The 19,655-nt window shown below is 37.9% G+C and overlaps 1 protein-coding gene across 1 annotated transcript in view; it reads right to left on the bottom strand.

Annotated features, from left to right (window-relative positions):
- LOC148946105 (protein O-linked-mannose beta-1,2-N-acetylglucosaminyltransferase 1-like) overlaps positions 1 to 18,229 on the bottom strand; it is a 67,156-nt gene extending 48,927 nt beyond the window's left edge. Inside the window, exon 1 of the mRNA XM_089097611.1 lies at positions 18,106 to 18,229. Within this exon, the coding sequence (XP_088953737.1) occupies positions 18,106 to 18,150 (45 nt within the window). The 5' untranslated portion in view covers positions 18,151 to 18,229. The remainder of the gene's footprint in view (positions 1 to 18,105) is intronic.
- Positions 18,230 to 19,655: the final 1,426 nt, after the last annotated feature.

Here is a 19,655-nt window from a genome sequence, read left to right as displayed (position 1 = left end):
AAGAAATTTTTTTATATTTAAAGGCTGCGAAAGCGGGGGTTTGGGGGCGGTAGCCCCCCAACTGTGCCTCCTAATCCCTGTACGTTTTAAGGTTCGACCTTGTAACTCAGCCTCTTTAACTCTTTAGAAAACGTAGTTTTTTTCAAATAATTATAGTGAAGATCGATGTGTGTATAATGTATTATTTTGTTTTTGTAGTTGTTGTTTTTAAGCTTAACCTCTAAATTTCAGCCCAATCGGACAACGTTAAAGGGGGGCTGTGGTGGGAGGGTCCAAACTTCCGGCCCAGTTTACCCCATGAAGATAAAGTCGGAGGAGGATGAAATTTTGCAATTTTCTTAGTTGGAGCCTGGGCTACAAAATGCGATTACCGCCGTCTCTCTGCGACCGCTAGGACCTGAAATCGCTTAACATTGTGGTGGGTCGCCTCTTTATAGAGGCACAAGTGTGCCTCCTTGAAATGTCAAGCCTTCCAATCACTTTCGACAATTAAAGAGGGTACTAGGGCTTTTGATTTCCAATCGAATGAGCCCTTTTTGAGTTTCTACGACAAAGCTTTTTATAAACACCTTATGTGTCCCAGGGCATAAATTACAATCCTTACCCTAAGGGCTGTGAGGGTGGTTGTCATCCTCTAAGACCTAGTTTCCAGAACTTTCAACTACGTTAAACAAAATGGCTATCTCAAAATTTTGATTGGATTTGTCTGGGAAAATGGTGGGCGTGAGAGGGGCGTTAGTCGCTCTCCAATCACTACCAACTATTAAAAAAGGAACTAGCCCTTTCAATTTCCAATCAAATCATCCCTTTTGAAGTTTCTAAGGCAACGGTTTCAATAAAAACCTTATATAACCCCAGGGCATAACTTACAACCCTTGCCCTGAGGGCTGGGGGAGTGTTGTCATCCTCAAAGACCTAATTTCCAGAACTTTCTGAAACGTTGAACAAAATGGTTATCTGAACATTTTGATTGGATGTGTTTGAGGGAATGGTTGGTGTGAGAGGGGAATTAGTTACCCTCCAATCACTTTATACTAACAAAAAGGGCAATAGCCCTGTCAATTTCCAATCGAATGAGCCCATTTTAAAGTTTTTCCAACAACTCTATCTATAAAAACCTTATATGCCCCCAGGGCATATCTTACAACCTTTGCCCTGGGGGCTCTGGGGGTTGGTCATCCTTTAATACATAATTTCCACAACTTTCAACTACGTTGAACAAAATGGCTATCTCTAAACTTTGATTGAATGTGTTTGTAAAAATGGTCGGCGTGATGGGGGGGGGGGGGTAATTACTCTCCATTCACTTTCGACTATTAAATAGGGCAATTTCAATTTCCAATCAAATGAGCCCCTTTTAAAATTTCTACAACAACTTTCTATATAAACCTTATATGCCCCCTGGGCATAACTTACAACCCTTGTACTGAGGGCTCTGATGGGGTTATCATCCTAAAGTCCCCCATTGCCTTTCCTGTGCTCCCTAAGACAAAGTCCATCAAAATAATCCATATAAAGGGGGATAGAACACAACCCTGCTTAACTCTTGATTGAATACAAAACCAGCCGCTAACCTTATTTCCTACCTTAACCGCAGCAGTGTTATTCTCGTACATGGGACTAATCACTTTAATATATTTGTCTGGTATACCACACATGGATAAAATCTTTGGTAAAGCTCTTCTATCAACAGAATCGAACGCTTGCTCATAATCTACAAAACTGAGGACCAAAGGTGTTTGACAACTCAGGCCTTCCAGTCACTTTCGACTATTAAAAAGGGCAACAGCCATTCCAATTTCCAATCGAATGAGCCCTTTTTGAAGTTTCTACGACAACACTTTCTATAAAAACCTTATATGCCCCCAGGGCATAACTTAGAACCCTTGCCATGAGTGCTGTGGGGGGGTTGTCCTCCTTCACGCCCTAATTTCCAAATCGTTCAACTATGTTGAAAACTATGGACATCTTAAACTGTTGATGGGCTGTGTTTTAGGAAAGTGTGGCTTTGTGCAAGGGGTTAATTAGCAACTAATCACTTGTGAATCTTGAAAAGAGCACTGGCCATTTGAGTTTCCTGTTGAATGAGTCGTTTTTGGAGTTTCTACAACAACACTTTCTATAAAAACCATATATGCCCCCAGGGCATAACTTATAACCCTTGCCCTGAGGGATGTAGGGGAGTGCCATCATCAAAAACATAATTTCTATCTGGAAATCAACTATGCTAAACAAAATGGCTATCTAAAAATTTTGATTGGATGTGTTTGGGGAAAAGGTGGGCGTGAGAGCAGGGTTACTCGAATCACTTTCGACTATTAAAAAGGGCACTAGACCTTTGAATTTCCAATCTAATGATCCCTTTATCAAGTTTCTACAACAAAGATATCAATAAAAACTTATATGCCTCCAGGGCATAACTTATAACCCTTGCCCTGAAGACTGTGGGGGGAGTGTCCTACTCAAAGGTATAATTTACTGAACTTTAAACTGCGTGAAACAAAATTGCTATCTCAAAATTTTGATTGGATGAGTATGGGGAAATGGTGGGCGTGGAAGGGGTGTTAGTTGCCTTCCAATCACTTTCGACTATTAAAAAGGGCACTAGCTATTTAAATTTCCAGTTGAATTAGCTCTTTTTGAAGTTTCTATGACAACGCTTTTTAAAAAGACCATAACTGCCCCCAGGATTTTACTTGCACCCATGGTCTCGTGGGCTGTGGGGGGGGGGCGTCATCCATAAAGATATAATTTCCAGACTATTAATCTAAGTTGAAAAAAATTGCCATCTCAAAATGTTTATTGTATGTGTTTGGGTAAAAGGCGGGCGTGAGAGGGGGGTTAGTTGCCCTCCAATCACTTTCGACAATGAAAAGGACACTAACCCTTTCAATTTCCAGTTGAATGAGCCCTTTTTGAAATTTCTACAACATTGCTTTCTATAAAAAACCTTATTTGCCCCCAGGGCATAACTTACGACCCTTGCCCTGAGGGCTGTGGGAGTAAAGTTCAGAAGGCCATAGCCCCACCCACTCTACTTCTCCCAGAAAGTTCGCACATACATACATATACAGCCTCTTTTGACTCAAAATCTCAGTCAGATATTATTAGACAACGGTCCTTAATATTTGAATATTAATCATTAAAAGTCCCCAAGATTGCAGTACGACTGCCCTATAACAGAACAAAAAATTTACTTACTTCTTAAATGGAGTTTGATTTCTCCTAAGTTGGTTTACAAGGATTTCTAAGCTTGTTGATTACAAACGGGAGGCAAACATTGTAGACTAATACGGACACAACAGACCAGAATACATTAAATATATATTTTCAAAAAGTAAATGTTACTTCTTATTCAAATCACAGTCATGAAAAAAATTTCGCCAACATAATTGGTGGGCCCAATGTAGGGTCATTGGGCCCATAGCCCCTCAGGCAACCATTTCCCCTTCAAACGTATATGAAATGGTGGCTACCTCTTTTGACTTCCTTATTACAAATATGGCAAATGTTGAAATATAGGTATCCATAACCAAAGCAAGTCATATAGCCTATTACTTCAGGGGCTGATTCCCTCTCCACCCAACACCGCTCCCGTAAGCATTGTGCCAATAAACATTTGTTGCCCCTTTTAACTCATGGTCTCATTCAAAGTTTATTGGGGAGACTATTACTACTACTGCTGCTAACAACTCGCCGTAGCAACAAGCCACCCGAGGCAAACACAGCTACGCGCGCTCCTCCTCCATCCCAATCTATTCAAAGCCTCCCTTTTTACACCCTCCCAAGAAGTTCCCATTTCCTTTAAATCTTTCTTTATAACGTCCTCCCACCCCAGGCAAGAACGACCTGCTTTCAGTTTAGCCCTATATGGTTGGCCGAAAAGGACATTCTTCGGCAATCTGTCGTCCTTCATCCACACAACGTGCTCTAGTCACCTAAACCTTTCTTTCATTATAGCCCTAGAAAGCGATATTGAACCACGTTTTTCGTAAAGCCTACTGTTTAGAATACGGTCAGTCAGCCGGGTACCCAGAACAATCCATAAGCAATTTCTCTGGAAAACATCTAGAAAATTTTCTTCCGCTTTTCTGAGAGCCCATGCTTCAGAGCCATATTTGACCACTGTAATCACTGTAGCTTCTAATACTCTAATCTTGGTTTGCAGACTTATATTCCTAATCTTCCAAACTTTTTTTAACTGTGAAAAAGACCCTGAACCTTGGCTATTCTACTTTTAACATCTTCACTGCTCCCACCATCTTTACTAATAATACTACCAAGGTAAGTAAAGCTGTCCACTTTATCGATCTTTTCGTTACCCAACATCACCTTTCATCTTCACTTATTCCTAGCCTAAGTCACTTAGTCTTCTTAACACTAATTTTAAAACCTATTCTAGCACCCTGAACTCGCAAAACCTCTAAAAGTTCATTCATTTTGCTCACAATTTCATCTAGGATGCTTAAATCCTCAGCATTATCTAAGTCCAGGAAACTTTTTCCTCTCCATTTCTTTTTCCGTGGTCCCCCATTGCCTTTCCTGTGCTCCCTAAGACAAAGTCCATCAAAATAATCCATATAAAGGGGGATAGAACACAACCCTGCTTAACTCTTGATTGAATACAAAACCAGCCGCTAACCTTATTTCCTACCTTAACCGCAGCAGTGTTATTCTCGTACATGGGACTAATCACTTTAATATATTTGTCTGGTATACCACACATGGATAAAATCTTTGGTAAAGCTCTTCTATCAACAGAATCGAACGCTTGCTCATAATCTACAAAACTGAGGACCAAAGGTGTTTGACAACTCAGGCCCTTCTCAATTTTTAACCTAAGAGTGAAAATTTAGTGGACACATCCTCTACCTTTTCTAAAACCGCACTGTTCTTCTCTTAAAACTTCCCCTACAGCATCTCTCAGTCTAAAAAGTATCACATTACTAAGTAATTTGCTACCTACAGAGACCAGACTAATGCCTCGATAATTACCGCACTCACTCTTATCACCTTTCTTATAAAGTGGCTTAATTAAGGTTTCCTAGAATCGTTAGGTACTTCCCCTTTTTCAAAGTCATAATTTTCAATAACTTATTTTTAACCTCAGAGCCACCATATTTAAGAAACTCATTTACCACACTATCAGCACCTGGAGCCTTATTATTTTTTAATCCTTTTAGTACAAAGATCCGGCTTTCTGAACAGATCGTTTATCTTGGTATTCCCACTGGAAATACAATTGCTCACACTCGTCATCTCCTAACAGAACACATCAAATGCCAAAGATCACCTTCATATGCTTCCATAGTCTCTACTAAGCTTTGTTTCAGTTGCCCTTATCTGGCAACACTGTACAACACTGTTGCTCTCCCCCATGTTATCTACATTGCACCCTTCTGGTAGATTCTTACAAATTCCGAAAAGTTGAAAATCTACTCCACTTTCTTCCAATTTGCAAAATACCTACTGATATATTAAATTTAGACACACAGTTCACAGCTCATCAACAGTGTTCATATAGCAGATCCTACTATGGCTGTTGCTAAACTTGGCAAAGAACACAACTGAAAGATTTCAAAACATGACTGGAACCAAATTCTTCTACACTAGTTACATTATCATAGTTGTATAGTGTTCTTTTACTTCTTTTTCATTTTTTGCAGTGCTCTGCATTTTCTTTTTGTATGAAGACAGGTTTCAATAAATAATAATAATAATAATAATAGAAAACTGTGGTTCTCCTAAAGGCCATGGGGTTTTGACCTTGACAATTCTGATGGTGCACTGTTCATTTCGATCTGCCACTTTTTTTTCAAAAGTTTTAGGCTCTTCTTTATAATTCCCATAAATCTGCTTTCCCCCTTAAAAAAATACTATTAAGATCAACTGAAATCATAGTTGCCATTCCTGAATCAGCTTTAAATGAAAAGTTTTTCTCAGAAGGCCTTTTTTAATACATGTTTTCCCACTTTTGGTTGCTATGGGTCATGATTTGCTCTGCATTATGTTCTAGATGTTGCTGCAATCATTGTTTGATGGCAAAAGCAAATTCTATTTCTATTTTTAATACATTGTGAACTAAAAAACCCTTTTAACCTATTGTAATTGTACTATAGCATTTATTTTAAAGCAGGGAAAGGGGAGTCAAACCTTAGCATAACAAGCATGGGGTTAAAAGGAGGGGAGCTCCCTTACAAATAGGACGATTTATCTGTGTTTTAAGTTCTAATATTGCTCTTTTGTTTCATTTGAAAACACTTATGTTAAACTATGGTTAAATTTAAACTATGGTTTTAATTTTGGAGGAATAATGTTAGAGGTTAGTAAGGAAGGGTGTATTTAATTTATTTCCTCGGCAAGAAAGTGAGTCTGAAAATTTTGTATGGTTATTTTTATCAGTTGAAAACATTCACCTTGTTGTGTGTGTGTTGTTTATTTGCCTTCAAATAGTAGTTCTTACAGCCGTGAAGATACAAGGGAATTGATTGTAAATGAAACACAGATGTATAAAAGAATGTACCCTTGCCATAATTTTATTTGTCTAGGGGATTTCAATGCATCTCCTAGTGAAGAGGACGAGTGAAGAGGTCTGAATATTTGTTTGGAGAATGAATGTGAGTATATTTTCCCTAATAGGAAAAGTAGGGATATGTCTTGAAAAATAAAGAGATGGCGAAGGAATTCAATAAAAATTTTGTAAAAAGGAAGGGTTATTAATTATGAATGGGAGGTTGGGAGGAGATTTTGGTATGGGTGATTTTACGTGTTATAGTGGGTTTAGCTCGAGTTTAATTGATTATGTTTTATGTAGTTTGTCTCTCTGGCTACCGGCAGTGAACCTCAGAGTCCTAAAGGTGGTCGGATTAGACCATTTGCCAGTGAGTCTTAAGCTGAGAGCGTGTATTCGACGGTCTGGAAGGGTAAATGAAAGGTCTACGTGTGAGAAAAGGATCCGTAAACCAGTTTGGATAGCCATTAAGAAAGAAGAATTGGTTAAAATGAAACTAGAAAGTGAGGAATTTCAGAGTGATTACCGTTCAATTTTCATTTTTTTTAGAGCCAGTTGAAATGGATCAAGCTGTTTCAGTAATGGTTCGAATGGTTCAGAAGATAGAGAGTTAGGTCTAAGGACAATAACATATCCTTTAAGACAGAGTGGTTACGACAATTAGGTCTGTATCTCAACAAGAAATCGGGGATCAGTTGAAAAAGATGAATGGTAATTCAGGTCCAGGAAAAGATGGTATATCTACAAAGGCCCTGAAAGGACAACTTTAATACCCATGCTGGCCGCAATGCCTCTTTTTAAGAAAGGTAATAGGAAGTTATATAAAAACTTTAGGTCTATCTTTATGGGAAGTGTGGTAAGTAAATTGTTTTGCAAGATTCTGGAATTTAGGCTAAGAGATTGGTCAGATAAGGAGGAAATACTTAGCCCAATGCAAGCAGGATTAAGATCGACATTCAGCACTGTTGACCTTATTTTTACTTTGGTATACTGAAAAGGAAATATGTTAGAATGGTCGGCTATTCGTAGCCTTCTTAGACCTGAAAAATTCTTTTGACTCGTTAAATAGGAGGTTTTTAATTGAAATGTCTGTTAGAAATAGGCTTGTCGTCTTGTTTTGTAGTAATAATAGCAGATATGTATTGGAGGTGAAATTCGTTGTGAAGGTTTTGGGAAATATTTCTAGGCTGGTTATGTCTCATGTGGGTGTAAAACAAGGAAGTACTTTATTTCCTAAGCTTTGTTCCTTCTTTTTTAATGATTTAGATAGTTTTATGAAAAGTAATGGAGCCCCTTATGTATCTTAGGATTTGTTTAGGCTATCATGTCTGTTATTTGCGGATGACCTAGGTTTAGTGGCTGATAGTAGAGATAATCTTCAGAAGCAATTATATTTGATGAAAAAAAAATATTTAGAAAAGAAGGATTTAGAGTTTAACACTAAGAAGTCAGTAGTATTAGCATTTAGGAGCAAAGGGGATGTTGATTCCCAGGTTGATTTTAATTTTGGAGGAACGATGTTAGGGGTTAAAGAAGAATTTGTTTATTCGGATGTTAAGTTTCGTGCATTAAGGGAGATGTCTAGGCATGTAGAAAATTGTAATTTAAAGGGAATAGGCTAATAAGTATGCTTTTGAGAAGTAATTTAGGTTAGCTAACTACATGAGGATCCAGGAAAGAGTTTCCAGACAAAAGTAGCTTCTAGTCTACATTGGGGTTTAACTAAAGCAGCTAAGCTAGAAGCAGTTCAGCTAAGATATTTTAAGAGAATTTTAGGCTTTAAAGATTCATTTAGTTCAGTGGTTCTGAAAGAAGATTTGGGGCTTTTCACTTTAACGAGTGTTAGATTGGTTAGAATGGTGAAATTCTGGGAGAAAATAATTAGGCTACCTGGAGTTCAGCTTCTTGGATCAGCTTATTTGGAGAGCTTGAAGGACGGTAGACGTGATTTGTGGCCAAATCAGGTAAAAAAAATACTGAACCTTTGTGGCCTTTCGGAGATGTGGAATGAAGGAAAAGGCCCAATGGGTGAAAGCGTTTCAGTATGAAAGGAAGTATAGCGAACCCTAAATGACCAAGAAATCCAAGAGTGGCAAGCTAACAAGGACCAATCTATGTCTTTGATATTTTAGTCCCAAGCTAAAGTGTTGGGGGGAGAAGGTTTATTTTAAATTTGGGTTGAATAAAGAGGATTTGAACAATTTGCTGTTGATAAGAGGGGATAGTTTGGATTTAGGTGAGAGAGGAAAATTTTTGGGAAAGTTTAGGCTGGCGGCTGGCCCCTATTTTGCCCTATATGCGGTTGTGTGAATGAGAATTTAGTTCACTGTGTATCTGAGCGTGAAGAGCTGTCTGAGTTACGGAATGAATGTTTTGGATGAGTGTTTGGGAGTGAATGTTGGTTAATTGAGCAGATGGGGGAGAGGAATGCATGTGCTATTAAACAGTTGTGTAAGTTTCTTTGTTTAGGGATTAAACACAGGGAGTTATGACTTAGGGGTAGCTTGTAATGGTTTTTATGATTTGAATTTTATTATGATTGGTGTTTGTTGGTTAAAATGTCCTTAGTGTGTTTGGTGTGTCTGGTGTGTTGATGACCCTGGTGTGTTTCTTTTTTGTCTTTGTTGTTCTTTTTTTATTTATATTAACTAAATTTGTGTTTTGTTCCTTAGCTTTGTTTGTAGACTGTATTCTGTGTTACTATGGCCTGCAGACTTTTTGCAATAAACCATATCTTATCATAATATTAATTTAAATTTTTTTGTTTCCAAAAAATAAGTTTTTCAAAGAAAAGTAAAGAACTCCATTAAACAAAAAATGAGCAAAATAAAATCAAGTAATCTACCAAGCGTGAAACTACCACAACTCAGCATCGATAAATAAATGAAACCCAAAACGAACAGAAATTACTATAAATAACCGATTTAAACTCAAAACGAGGAGAAATTAACATAAGTTGGGCTCAAAACCCCTATGCCTTCCCAAGGCCAGAACATAATTTGCACTTTACTGAAAAAAAAAATATAAATGTTTTTACTTTTATAACTTTTATAAACCAAATAGTATTAGCATTTTGATTACTAAATATCATTATATATATATTAAACTGACAATGCACATTCATTTGTATTTTTTTCAGTAAAGTACAAATTATGTTCTGGCCTTGGGAAGGCATAGGGGTTTTGAGCCCAACTTATGTTAATTTATGCTCGTTTTGAGTTTGAATCGGTTATTTATAGTAATTTCTGTTCGTTTTGGGTTCCATTTATTTATCGATGCTGATTTGTGGTAGTTTCACGCTTGGTAGATTATTTGATTTTATTTTCGCTCATTTCTTGTTTAATGGAGTTCGTTACTTTTCTTTGAAAAACTTGTTTGGTGGAAAAATTTTTTTTAATTAATTTCTGTTCGGTTTATATTGACATAGTCTTTTCAGGGAAAAAGAAAATAATACTTTAAATCTTTTTGTTTTTTCAGAATTTATAGTTTGGCCTGCTATTTGTATGTTGGAGAAAAATTATCAGCAATTTTTAACAGAATACATTGTTTTAAAATCTGGACACAAATAGTAGTGTTTAATTTAGTTTCATACCTCCTCTAGTTGACCTGAAATGGAAAACTTGATACCATTCGCAAAAAAATCTGTTTACTCTCTTTGATATCTTGGATACACTTACGCTATTTTGATTTGGTTAAATTTCAAGAGCAGAAGTAGCCCCAAAAGTTTGAACATAATACGCTCAGTCATTCTTGGGATACTGCTGAGATGCCTTATAGGGAATTAGCATTAACACAGGCATTTTGATTTAATCTTAAGGCAACATTTAGTTTTTAAACATAAAGGCAAATGGGAGGTTGGGCGTGGGAGGGGGATTAGTTTCTCTACTATCACTTTCGACTATTAAAAAGGGCATCAACCCTTTCTATTTTCAATCGAATGAGCCCTTTTCGAAGTTCCTACGACAACTCCTTCAATACAAAGTGCCCTGGTCTAAACAACAACAACAACAACAAAATAATACATTATACACACATCGATCTTCACTATAAAATGTCAAGCCTTCCAATCACTTTCGACAATTAAAGAGGGTACTAGGGCTTTTGATTTCCAATCGAATGAGCCCTTTTTGAGTTTCTACGACAAAGCTTTTTATAAACACCTTATGTGTCCCAGGGCATAAATTACAACCCTTACCCTAAGGACGGTGAGGGTGGTTGTCATCTTCTAAGACCTAATTTCCAGAACTTTCAACTACGTTAAACAAAATGGCTATCTCAAAATTTTGATTGGATGTGTCTAGGAAAATGGTGGACGTGAGAGGGGCGTTAGTCGCTCTCCAATCACTACCAACTATTAAAAAAGGAACTAGCCCTTTCAATTTCCAATCAAATGATCCCTTTGAAGTTTCTAAGACAACACTTTCAACAAAAATCTTATATACCCCCAGGGCATAACTTACAACCCTTGCCCTGAGGGCTGGGGGGTGTCATCCTCAAAGACCTAGTTTCTAGCACTTTCTGAAACGTTGAACAAAATGGTTATCTGAACATTTTGATTGGATGTGTTTGAGGGAATGGTTGGTGTGAGAGGGGAATTAGTTACCCTCCAATCACTTTAAACTATCAAAAAGGGCACTAGCCCTCTCAATTTCCAATTGAATGAGCCCATTTTAAAGTTTTTCCAACAACTCTATCTATAAAAAACTTATATGCCCCCAGGGCATATCTTACAACCTTTGCCCTGGGGGATCTGGGGGTTGGTCATCCTTTAATATATAATTTCCAGAACTTTCAACTACGTTGAACAAAATGGTTATCTCTAAACTGTGATTGAATGTGTTTGGAAAAATGGTCGGCGTGATGGGCGGGGGGGGGGGGGAGGGTAATTACTCTCCACTCACTTTCGACTATTAAATAGGGCAATTTCAATTTCCAATCAAATGACCGCTTTGTGAAATTTCTACAACAACTTTCTATATAAACCATATATGCCCCCAGGGCAAACTTAAAACCCTTGCACTGATGGCTCTGATGGGGTTATCATCCTAAAAGACTTAATTTCCAGAGCTTTCGAGTACGTTGAACAAAATGGATATCTCAAAATTTTGATTGGATGTGTTTGGGGAAATGGTGTGCATGAGAGGGGGGTTAGTTGCCCTTCAATCACTTTCGACAATGAAAAGGACACTAACCCTTTCAATTTCCAGTTGAATGAGCCCTTTTTGAAATTTCTACAACATGGCTTTCTATAAAAAACCTTATTTGCCCCCAGGGCATAACTTACGACCCTTGCCCTGAGGGTTGTGGGGGGGGAAGGGTTTTCATCCCTAAATACCTAATTTCCAAAAATTTCAACTGCGTTGAACAAAATGGCTGTCTAAACATTTTTATCGGTTGTGTTTGGGGAAAAGGTGGTCGTGAGAGGGGGGCTAGTGGCCTTCCAATCACTTTTGACTATTAAAAAGGGCACTAGCCATTTGAATTTCCAATCAAATGAGCCCTTTTTAAGTTTCTACAACAAAGATTTCAATAAAAACTTATATTCCCCCAAGGGAATAACTGATAACCCTTGCCCTGAAGACAGTGGGGGGAGTGTTCTAATCAAAGGTATAATTTAATGAACTTTGAACTGTGTGGAACAAAACGACTTTCTCAAAATTTTTATTGGATGTTTTTGGGGAAATAGTCGGCGTGGAAGGGGTTTTAGTTGCCTTCCAGTCACTTTCAACTATTAAAAAGGGCAACAGCCATTCCAATTTCCAATCGAATGAGCCCTTTTTGAAGTTTCTACGACAACACATTCCATTAAAACTTTATAAGCCCCAAGGGCATAACTTACAACCCTTGCCCTGAGGGCTGTGGGGGGGTTGTCATCCTCAAAGACCTAATTTACAGAACTTTCAACAACGTTGAACAAAATGGCTATCTCAAAATTTTGATTGGATGTGTTTGGGGAAAAGGTGGGCGTGAGAAGGGGGTTAGTTGCCCTCCAATCACTTTCTACTGTGAAGAAGGGCTCTAGTCATTTCAATTTTCATCGAATGAGCCTTTTTTGAAGTTTCTTATACAACACTTTCTATAAAAAACTTATATGCCCCCAGGGCATAACTTATAACCCTTGCCCTGAGGGATGTAGGGGAGTGCCATCATCAAAAACATAATTTCTATCTGGAAATCAACTATGCTAAACAAAAAGGCTATCTAAAAATTTTGATTGGATGTGTTTGGGGAAAAGGTGGGCGTGAGAGCAGGGTTACTCGAATCACTTTCGACTATTAAAAAGGGCACTAGACCTTTGAATTTCCAATCTAATGATCCCTTTATCAAGTTTCTACAAAAAAGATTTCAATAAAAACTTAAATGCCCCCAGGGCATAACTTATAACCCTTGCCCTGAAGACTGTTGGGGGAGTGTCCTACTCAAAGGTATAATTTCCTGAACTTTGAACTGCGTGGAACAAAAAGGCTATCTCAAAATGTTGATTGGATCAGTTTGGGGAAATGGTGGGCGTGGAAGGGGTGTTAGTTGCCTTCCAATCACTTTCGACTATTAAAAAGAGCACTAGTTATTTCAATTTCCAATTGAATGAGCTCTTTCTGAAGTTTCTATGACAACGCGTTCTAAAAAAACCTTATCTCCCCCCCGGGCATAACTGACCCCCCTGGCCCTGCGGGCTGTGGGGGGGGGGGTCGTGATCTTTAAATACCTAATTTACAGAACTTTCAACTACGTTGAACAAAATGGCTATCTTAAAATTTTGATTGGATGTGTTTGGGGAAATGGTGTGCATGAGAGGGGGGTTAGTTGCCCTTCAATCACTTTCGACAATGAAAAGGACACTAACCCTTTCAGTTTCCAGTTGAATGAGCCCTTTTTGAAGTTTCTACAACATTACTTTCTATAAAAACCTTATATGCCCCCGGGACATAGCTTATCACCCTTGCCCTGAGAGATGTGAGGGTGGAGGGGTTGTCATCCTTAAAGACATAATGTCCAAAACTTTCAACTACATTGAATAAAATGTCTGTCTAAAAATTTTTATTGGCTGTGTTTGGGGAAAAGGTCGGCGTGAAAGGGGTGTTTGTTGCCCTCAAACCACTTTCGAGACTATTAAAAAGTGCACTAGCCCTTTGAATTTCCAATCAAATGAGCCCTTTTTAAGTTTCTACAACAAAGATTTCAATAAAAACTTATATACCCCCAAGGGCATAGCTTATAACCCTTGCTCTGAAGACTGTGGGGGGAGTGTTCTAATCAAAGGTATAATTTACTGAACTTTAAACTGTGTGGAACAACACGACTATCTCAAAATTTTGATTGGATGTTTTTGGGGAAATGGTGGGTGTGGAAGGGGTTTTAGTTGCCTTCCAGTCACTTTCGACTATTAAAAAGGGCAACAGCCATTCCAATTTCCAATCGAATGAGCCCTTTTTGAAGTTTCTACGACAACACATTCCATAAAAACTTTATATGCCCCAAGGGCATAACTTACAACCCTTACCCTGAGGGCTGTGGGGGGGTTGTCATCCTCAAAGACCTGATTTCCCGAACTTTCAACCACGTTGAAAAAAATGGCTACCTCAAAATTTGGATTAAATGTTTTTGGGAAAGGATGGGCGTGGGAGCGGGTTTAGTTGCCCTCCAATCACTTTCGACTATTAAAAAGGGTGCCAGTCCTTTGAATTTCCAATCGATTGAGTCTTTTTTGAAGTTTCTACAACAACACTTTCTATAAAAACCTTATATGCCCCCAGGGCATAACTTATAACCCTTGCCCTGAGGGATGTAGGGGAGTGCCATCACCAAAAAATGGTGGGCGTGGAAGGGGTGTTAGTTGCCTTCCAATCACTTTCAACTATTAAAAAGAGCACTAGTTATTTCAATTTCCAATTGAATGAGCCCTTTTGAAGTTTCTATGACCACGCGTTCTATAAAAACCTTATATACCCCCAGGGCATAACTTACTACCCTTGCCCTGAGGGCTGTGGGGGGGTTTTCATCCTCAAAGACCTAATTTCCAGAACTTTCAACTATGTTGAAAAAAATGGCTATCTTCAAATTTTGATTGGATGTGTTTGGGGTAAAGGTGGGCGTGAGAGGGGGGTTAGTTGCCCTTCAATCACTTTCGACTATTAAAGAGGGCACTAGCCCTTTGAACTTCCAATCGAATGAGCCTTTTTTGAAGTTTCTACGACAATGCTTTCTATGAAAAATCTTATATACCCCCAGGGCATAACTTACAGCCCTTGTCCTGAGGGCTGTAGGGGAGTGTCCTCCTCAAAAACATAATTTCTATGTGTAAATCAACTACGCTGAACAAATTGGCTATCTCAAAATTTTGATTGGATGTGTTTCGGGAAATGGTGGGCGTGGAAGGGGTTTTAGTTGCCTTCCAATCACTTTCGACTATTAAAAAGGGCACAAGCCACTCCAATTTCCAATTGAATGAGCAATTTTCGAAGTTTCTACAACAACTTGTTTGATACGAAGTGCCCTGGTCTAAAGGAAAAAAATAATAAATAATACATTGTGCCAACATAGTTCTTATATGCCCCAAGGGCATAACTTAAAACCCTTTCCCTGAAGAATGTGGGGGAGTGGCCTCCTCAAAAACATATTTTCTATCCGGAAATTAACTATGCTGAACAAAATGGCTATTTCAAAATTTTGATTGGATGTGTTTCGGGAAATGGTGGGCTTCGAAGCAGTGTTAGTTACCTTCCAATCACTTTTAACTATGAAAAAGGGCACAAGCCACTCCAATTTCCAATTGAATGAGCCCTTTTCAAAGTTTCAACTTCTTTGATATGAAGTACCCTGGTCTAAAGGGAAAAAATAATAGACAAAACATTGTGCCAACATCGTTCTTATATACCCCCAGTGCATAAGTTAAAACCCTTGCCCTGAGGGCTGTGGGAGAGTGACATCCTCAAAAATATATTTTCTATCTGGAAATTAACTACGCTGAATAAAATGGCTATCTCAAAATTTTTATTGGATTTGTTTCGGGGAATGGTGGACGTGGGGGGGGGGGGGTGCTAGTTGCCCTACAATTACTTTTGACTATTAAAGAGGGCACTAACCACTCCAATTTCCAATCGAATGAGCCCTTTTCTAAGTTTCTACACAAACTCCTTCAATACGAAGTGCCCTGGTCTAAAACCAAGAAAAAAAATATGAATAAATAATACATTGTGCCAACATTGTTCTTTACTTAGGCAGCGCAATATGATTTGCGCTGCCTATGATTTTCTGTTGTGTCACCATAACTAATAAGTTTCAACTCATCAGCATAGAGGCTTACTTTGTTCTTCAGTATTTTTGGCATGCCATTTATATTTATGTCAAATAAGGTGGAAGCCAAGACTGCACCCTGGGGTACCACTCCACTAAAGCCATTTAAGAAAAGAACAATCCCAACAGTTAATCCCAATTCAATCCAACAGCTTCAAGCTTGATTTGGACCCTTTTAAGACAGATTTTGTTTGATTCCTTTGCCAAAACCTGTACAATGATGTCAGCTGGAAACCCCTGGCCTTGAAAGTCAGTTAAATAATGATTGGAATAAACCAGGTTTGTTTCTAATGACTGGCCAGACCTAAAGCCATGTTGGCATGATAAGAATAGTTTGCTACTTGTCAAGTGTTTTAGAAGTTCAGTGTTAGCTATCCCTTCTGTTAGCTTGCTGATTTTGGAAGTTATGCAGATTGGTCAGTGAATGCTTGCACCCTCTTTGCAGCCACCCCTGTGTATGGGGATTATATGACCTGTATGCCAATAAGTTTGTAGTTTGAATTATCACATAATTTTATTTCTCTCAAGTTTAGGTTTTGATATGGCTCTTTACTCTCATTTAAAAAAAGTTCTTGTCCAGAAAATGTTCTTTTTAAAATCAAGATATCCATTTAGTACTCCTGCTCTCTAGTCAGAAACAATATAAAACTCTGGACACTGCTTTTAAACATTCTAAGATATTTGCTTATATCATTCCTAAATGTGAAGTGCTTCACTTTACCCCCCTCCTATGAGTGAATAAATACATAATCCAAATTAAGTATAGTCTTTGTATAGTCAGTAGTATAACTCTTCTCTTATTATTAATTTAGCAGCAACCAGTAAACAACAAACAGGAAGAAAAGAGTTGCACTTTGAAAATGCAAATAGTATATATATAACTTGGGCTATAGGCTATATTTGTCCATTAATGATAGACTGGGGGGGGGGGGGGTGAAGCAGCTTGCATTGGGGAATGATGTAGGTAAGTATTTTATAATGGGTACTTGCATGATATACCCCCTGCAGCTCAAGTTGTTCATGTATTGATGCACTGTAAACTGGTTTCTTTTGTTAGTTTCTTTCAACTTAGTGTGAGAAAAGACAAAGAGATTTGACAGAATAGACAGGAAATATATAATTTGGGCAATATATTTGCACATTAGAGGGGTAAGGGGAGGGGGGGGGGGAGGAGTATTTGGACAATGTAAAGTCAGAAAACAATGTTACTTCATAATATCCAAATAATTGTAGCTAACACACTTTGTATGCAGACACATTGTACTTTACCCCACCCCTAATGTCCAAATATATAGCCCAAATTTGTTTCCAAATTATTATATTTTTATCATACTTAGATATATTTTATTAGGACTAACCTAACTTCACTTCTTGAGCTGCAGGGGTATATCATACAAGCACCTTACAATGTTTTAAAATAACTTCCAGAATTTTGTAATATTTCTTTCTGGAGAGTAGGAGTACTAAACCAACACCAAAATTAATGACAAAAACACATTTTATTTTCATCAAATGGAATTTTCTTACAAAACAAAGACAAGTGACAGAAAAGATGAGAAATGTATAATTTGTACATTAGGAGGGGTGGGGGTAAAGTATTTGGACAGTGTGAAGTTAGAATACAATTCTTACTTCATAGTAGCTATGCAAAATATTTGTACCTAACACATTTTGAATGCAGACCTGCTACACTTTACCCCCCCCCCCTTATTTGCAAATATAGGCTAGTCCAAATTTGTTTCTAAAGTATTATATTTTTATCATATTATTTTACATTTCATTAGGATTAGTCAGAGTAACAGTTTCTTATTAGATGAAGAACTTAACGTAGGCACTGTAACAGATAAGTACCATGTTTCCTTCTCAACAGCCCCAATTGTAAACTGATACCTAACTCATTTTTGCATAACTTTCTCTAGAAAAAAAACAGCATCAAGCAATAAATATATAATATCTCACTGGAGGAGTCAAACTCTTGTCATTTCTGTCAAAAAATATTTAATTATATTTATCAATGAAATTACTGGGTTATGGAGAGTTAATTTGGGTAAGAATTACCAGGAAGGGCTGAGTTAAACTATAGGGGGTGATTTCCATGGGGCTGAACTGAATGAGAGTGAATTGGCCTACATGTGGTTGAACTGCATATGAGATGAGTCAAAGTTGCATAAAGTTAGACAGAGGTCAAGTTGCATAAAGTTGATTTGAATGGGGATTAAGTTAAGCAGTGGTTGAAGTTTAATGAGGGATGAGATGAACGGCACCTTGAAACATAATCTGACTAAAATTAAAAAGATAACCTGAATAAAATTCCTATTTCTTTTAATAGCTTTTGCAAAAACCATTGATGCACTATTCGCATTTGATGATGCCTTCTTCTTGTCTTTAACGAAAAGTTAGGTCCTATTTTGCACTTAAAATTTATTGCTCTAGAACATCATCTTGTTTTTAAAATTCTTTTACTAGATGTCAGTAAAGTAACATGGATTTAAAAGTAACTTTTTAAAGGGAATGCATGTTAATTACGGTCGAATCACGACGTAGGTTGCAATTAACACAAATTAATGAGAACATTTTAATTAAATATTAAAAAAAAGATTTTTCTACAAACGCATTTAAATGTTTTCTATTATCTGGAAAAATCGAAATCTTTTCGACTAAAAATGAAAGCCCGTGGCGGTCCTTATATAAAAAGTCGTTTTCGAAGAATTGCGGAATGTGTCTTGACTGCCGCCGTGCCGCGTGCTTTCAATATTCAGATTAAAAATTTCATATATTTACCAAAGGATCTTTGCATAGGAAAATTCTATTGCAAACTACAACTTTGCTTCATTGACTTCAAAAGGTGGTATAGTTTTTTTTTAATCTAAATTATTAAAGCGGTTGAACGCATGGGCGCCCCTAGGCTGTAGTTTAGGGGGAGGCTTACCTGGTCTAATCGGCAATTTCAGTACTATATAATTGAAATCTCAAGACAAAATATCATAAGCAGCGCGATAGTGCTGCCTAAGTAAAGAGCAATGTGGGCCCAATATATTTTTTTTTTTAGAACAGGGCACTTCTTATAGAAAGAAATGTCGTAGGAACTTCAAAAAAAGCCCATGGAGGGCAACCAGTTATGGTGCTTTTTTAAGTTATAGTTATACTTAAAGTGCTTTTTTAAGAGTCAAAGTGATCAGAAGGCAAATACCCCCCCCCCCCACACACACACCCGCGTTGCATTTTCCCGAAACGCGTCTTATAGAAATTTTAAGATGGCCATTTGTTGTCGTAGAAACTTCGAAACGGGCTCAGTCGGTTGGTAATTGAGAGGGCTAATGCCTTCTTAATAGTCAAAAGTGATTGAAGGGCAACCATCCCCCCTTCGCATGCCCATCATTTCCCCAAACACTTCCAGTCAAAATTTTGAGAGAGTTATTTTGTTTGACGTAGTTTTAAAGTCCAGAAATTATGTCTTTGAGGATGAGAACCCCCTCACAGCCCTCAGGGCAAGGGTTCTAAGGTATCCCCCGAGGGTATTTAGGCTTTTTATAGAAATGGTGGTCGTATAAACTCGCAGGGGGCTCATTGGATTGGAAATCGGAAGTTGAAGAGCCATTTCTAAGAGTCAAATTTATCGGGAGGCAGCTATACCCCAACCCCACGTCGTATTTTCCCCAAATGCATCCGATAGAAATTTTAAGATAAGCATTTGTTAAAAATAGTCCTAGATCTCATAACATGGTCTTGGGGGTTGACACAACCCCCCAGAGTATGGGGGTAAGGGTTTTAAGTTATGCCCCGGTGGGATGTAAGGTTTTTAGGAAGAGGTAGTCTTGTGAACTTTAGAGGAGGCTCATTTGATTTGAAA

Source organism: Artemia sp. Qi Xiang Cuo, chromosome 12, assembly GCF_049724085.1.
Source record: "Artemia sp. Qi Xiang Cuo chromosome 12, ASM4972408v1, whole genome shotgun sequence".
Taxonomy (NCBI): Eukaryota; Metazoa; Arthropoda; class Branchiopoda; order Anostraca; family Artemiidae; genus Artemia; species Artemia sp. Qi Xiang Cuo.
The sequence above is the reverse complement of the archived record's forward strand: the minus strand, read 5'-3'. Positions and strand labels throughout refer to the sequence as shown.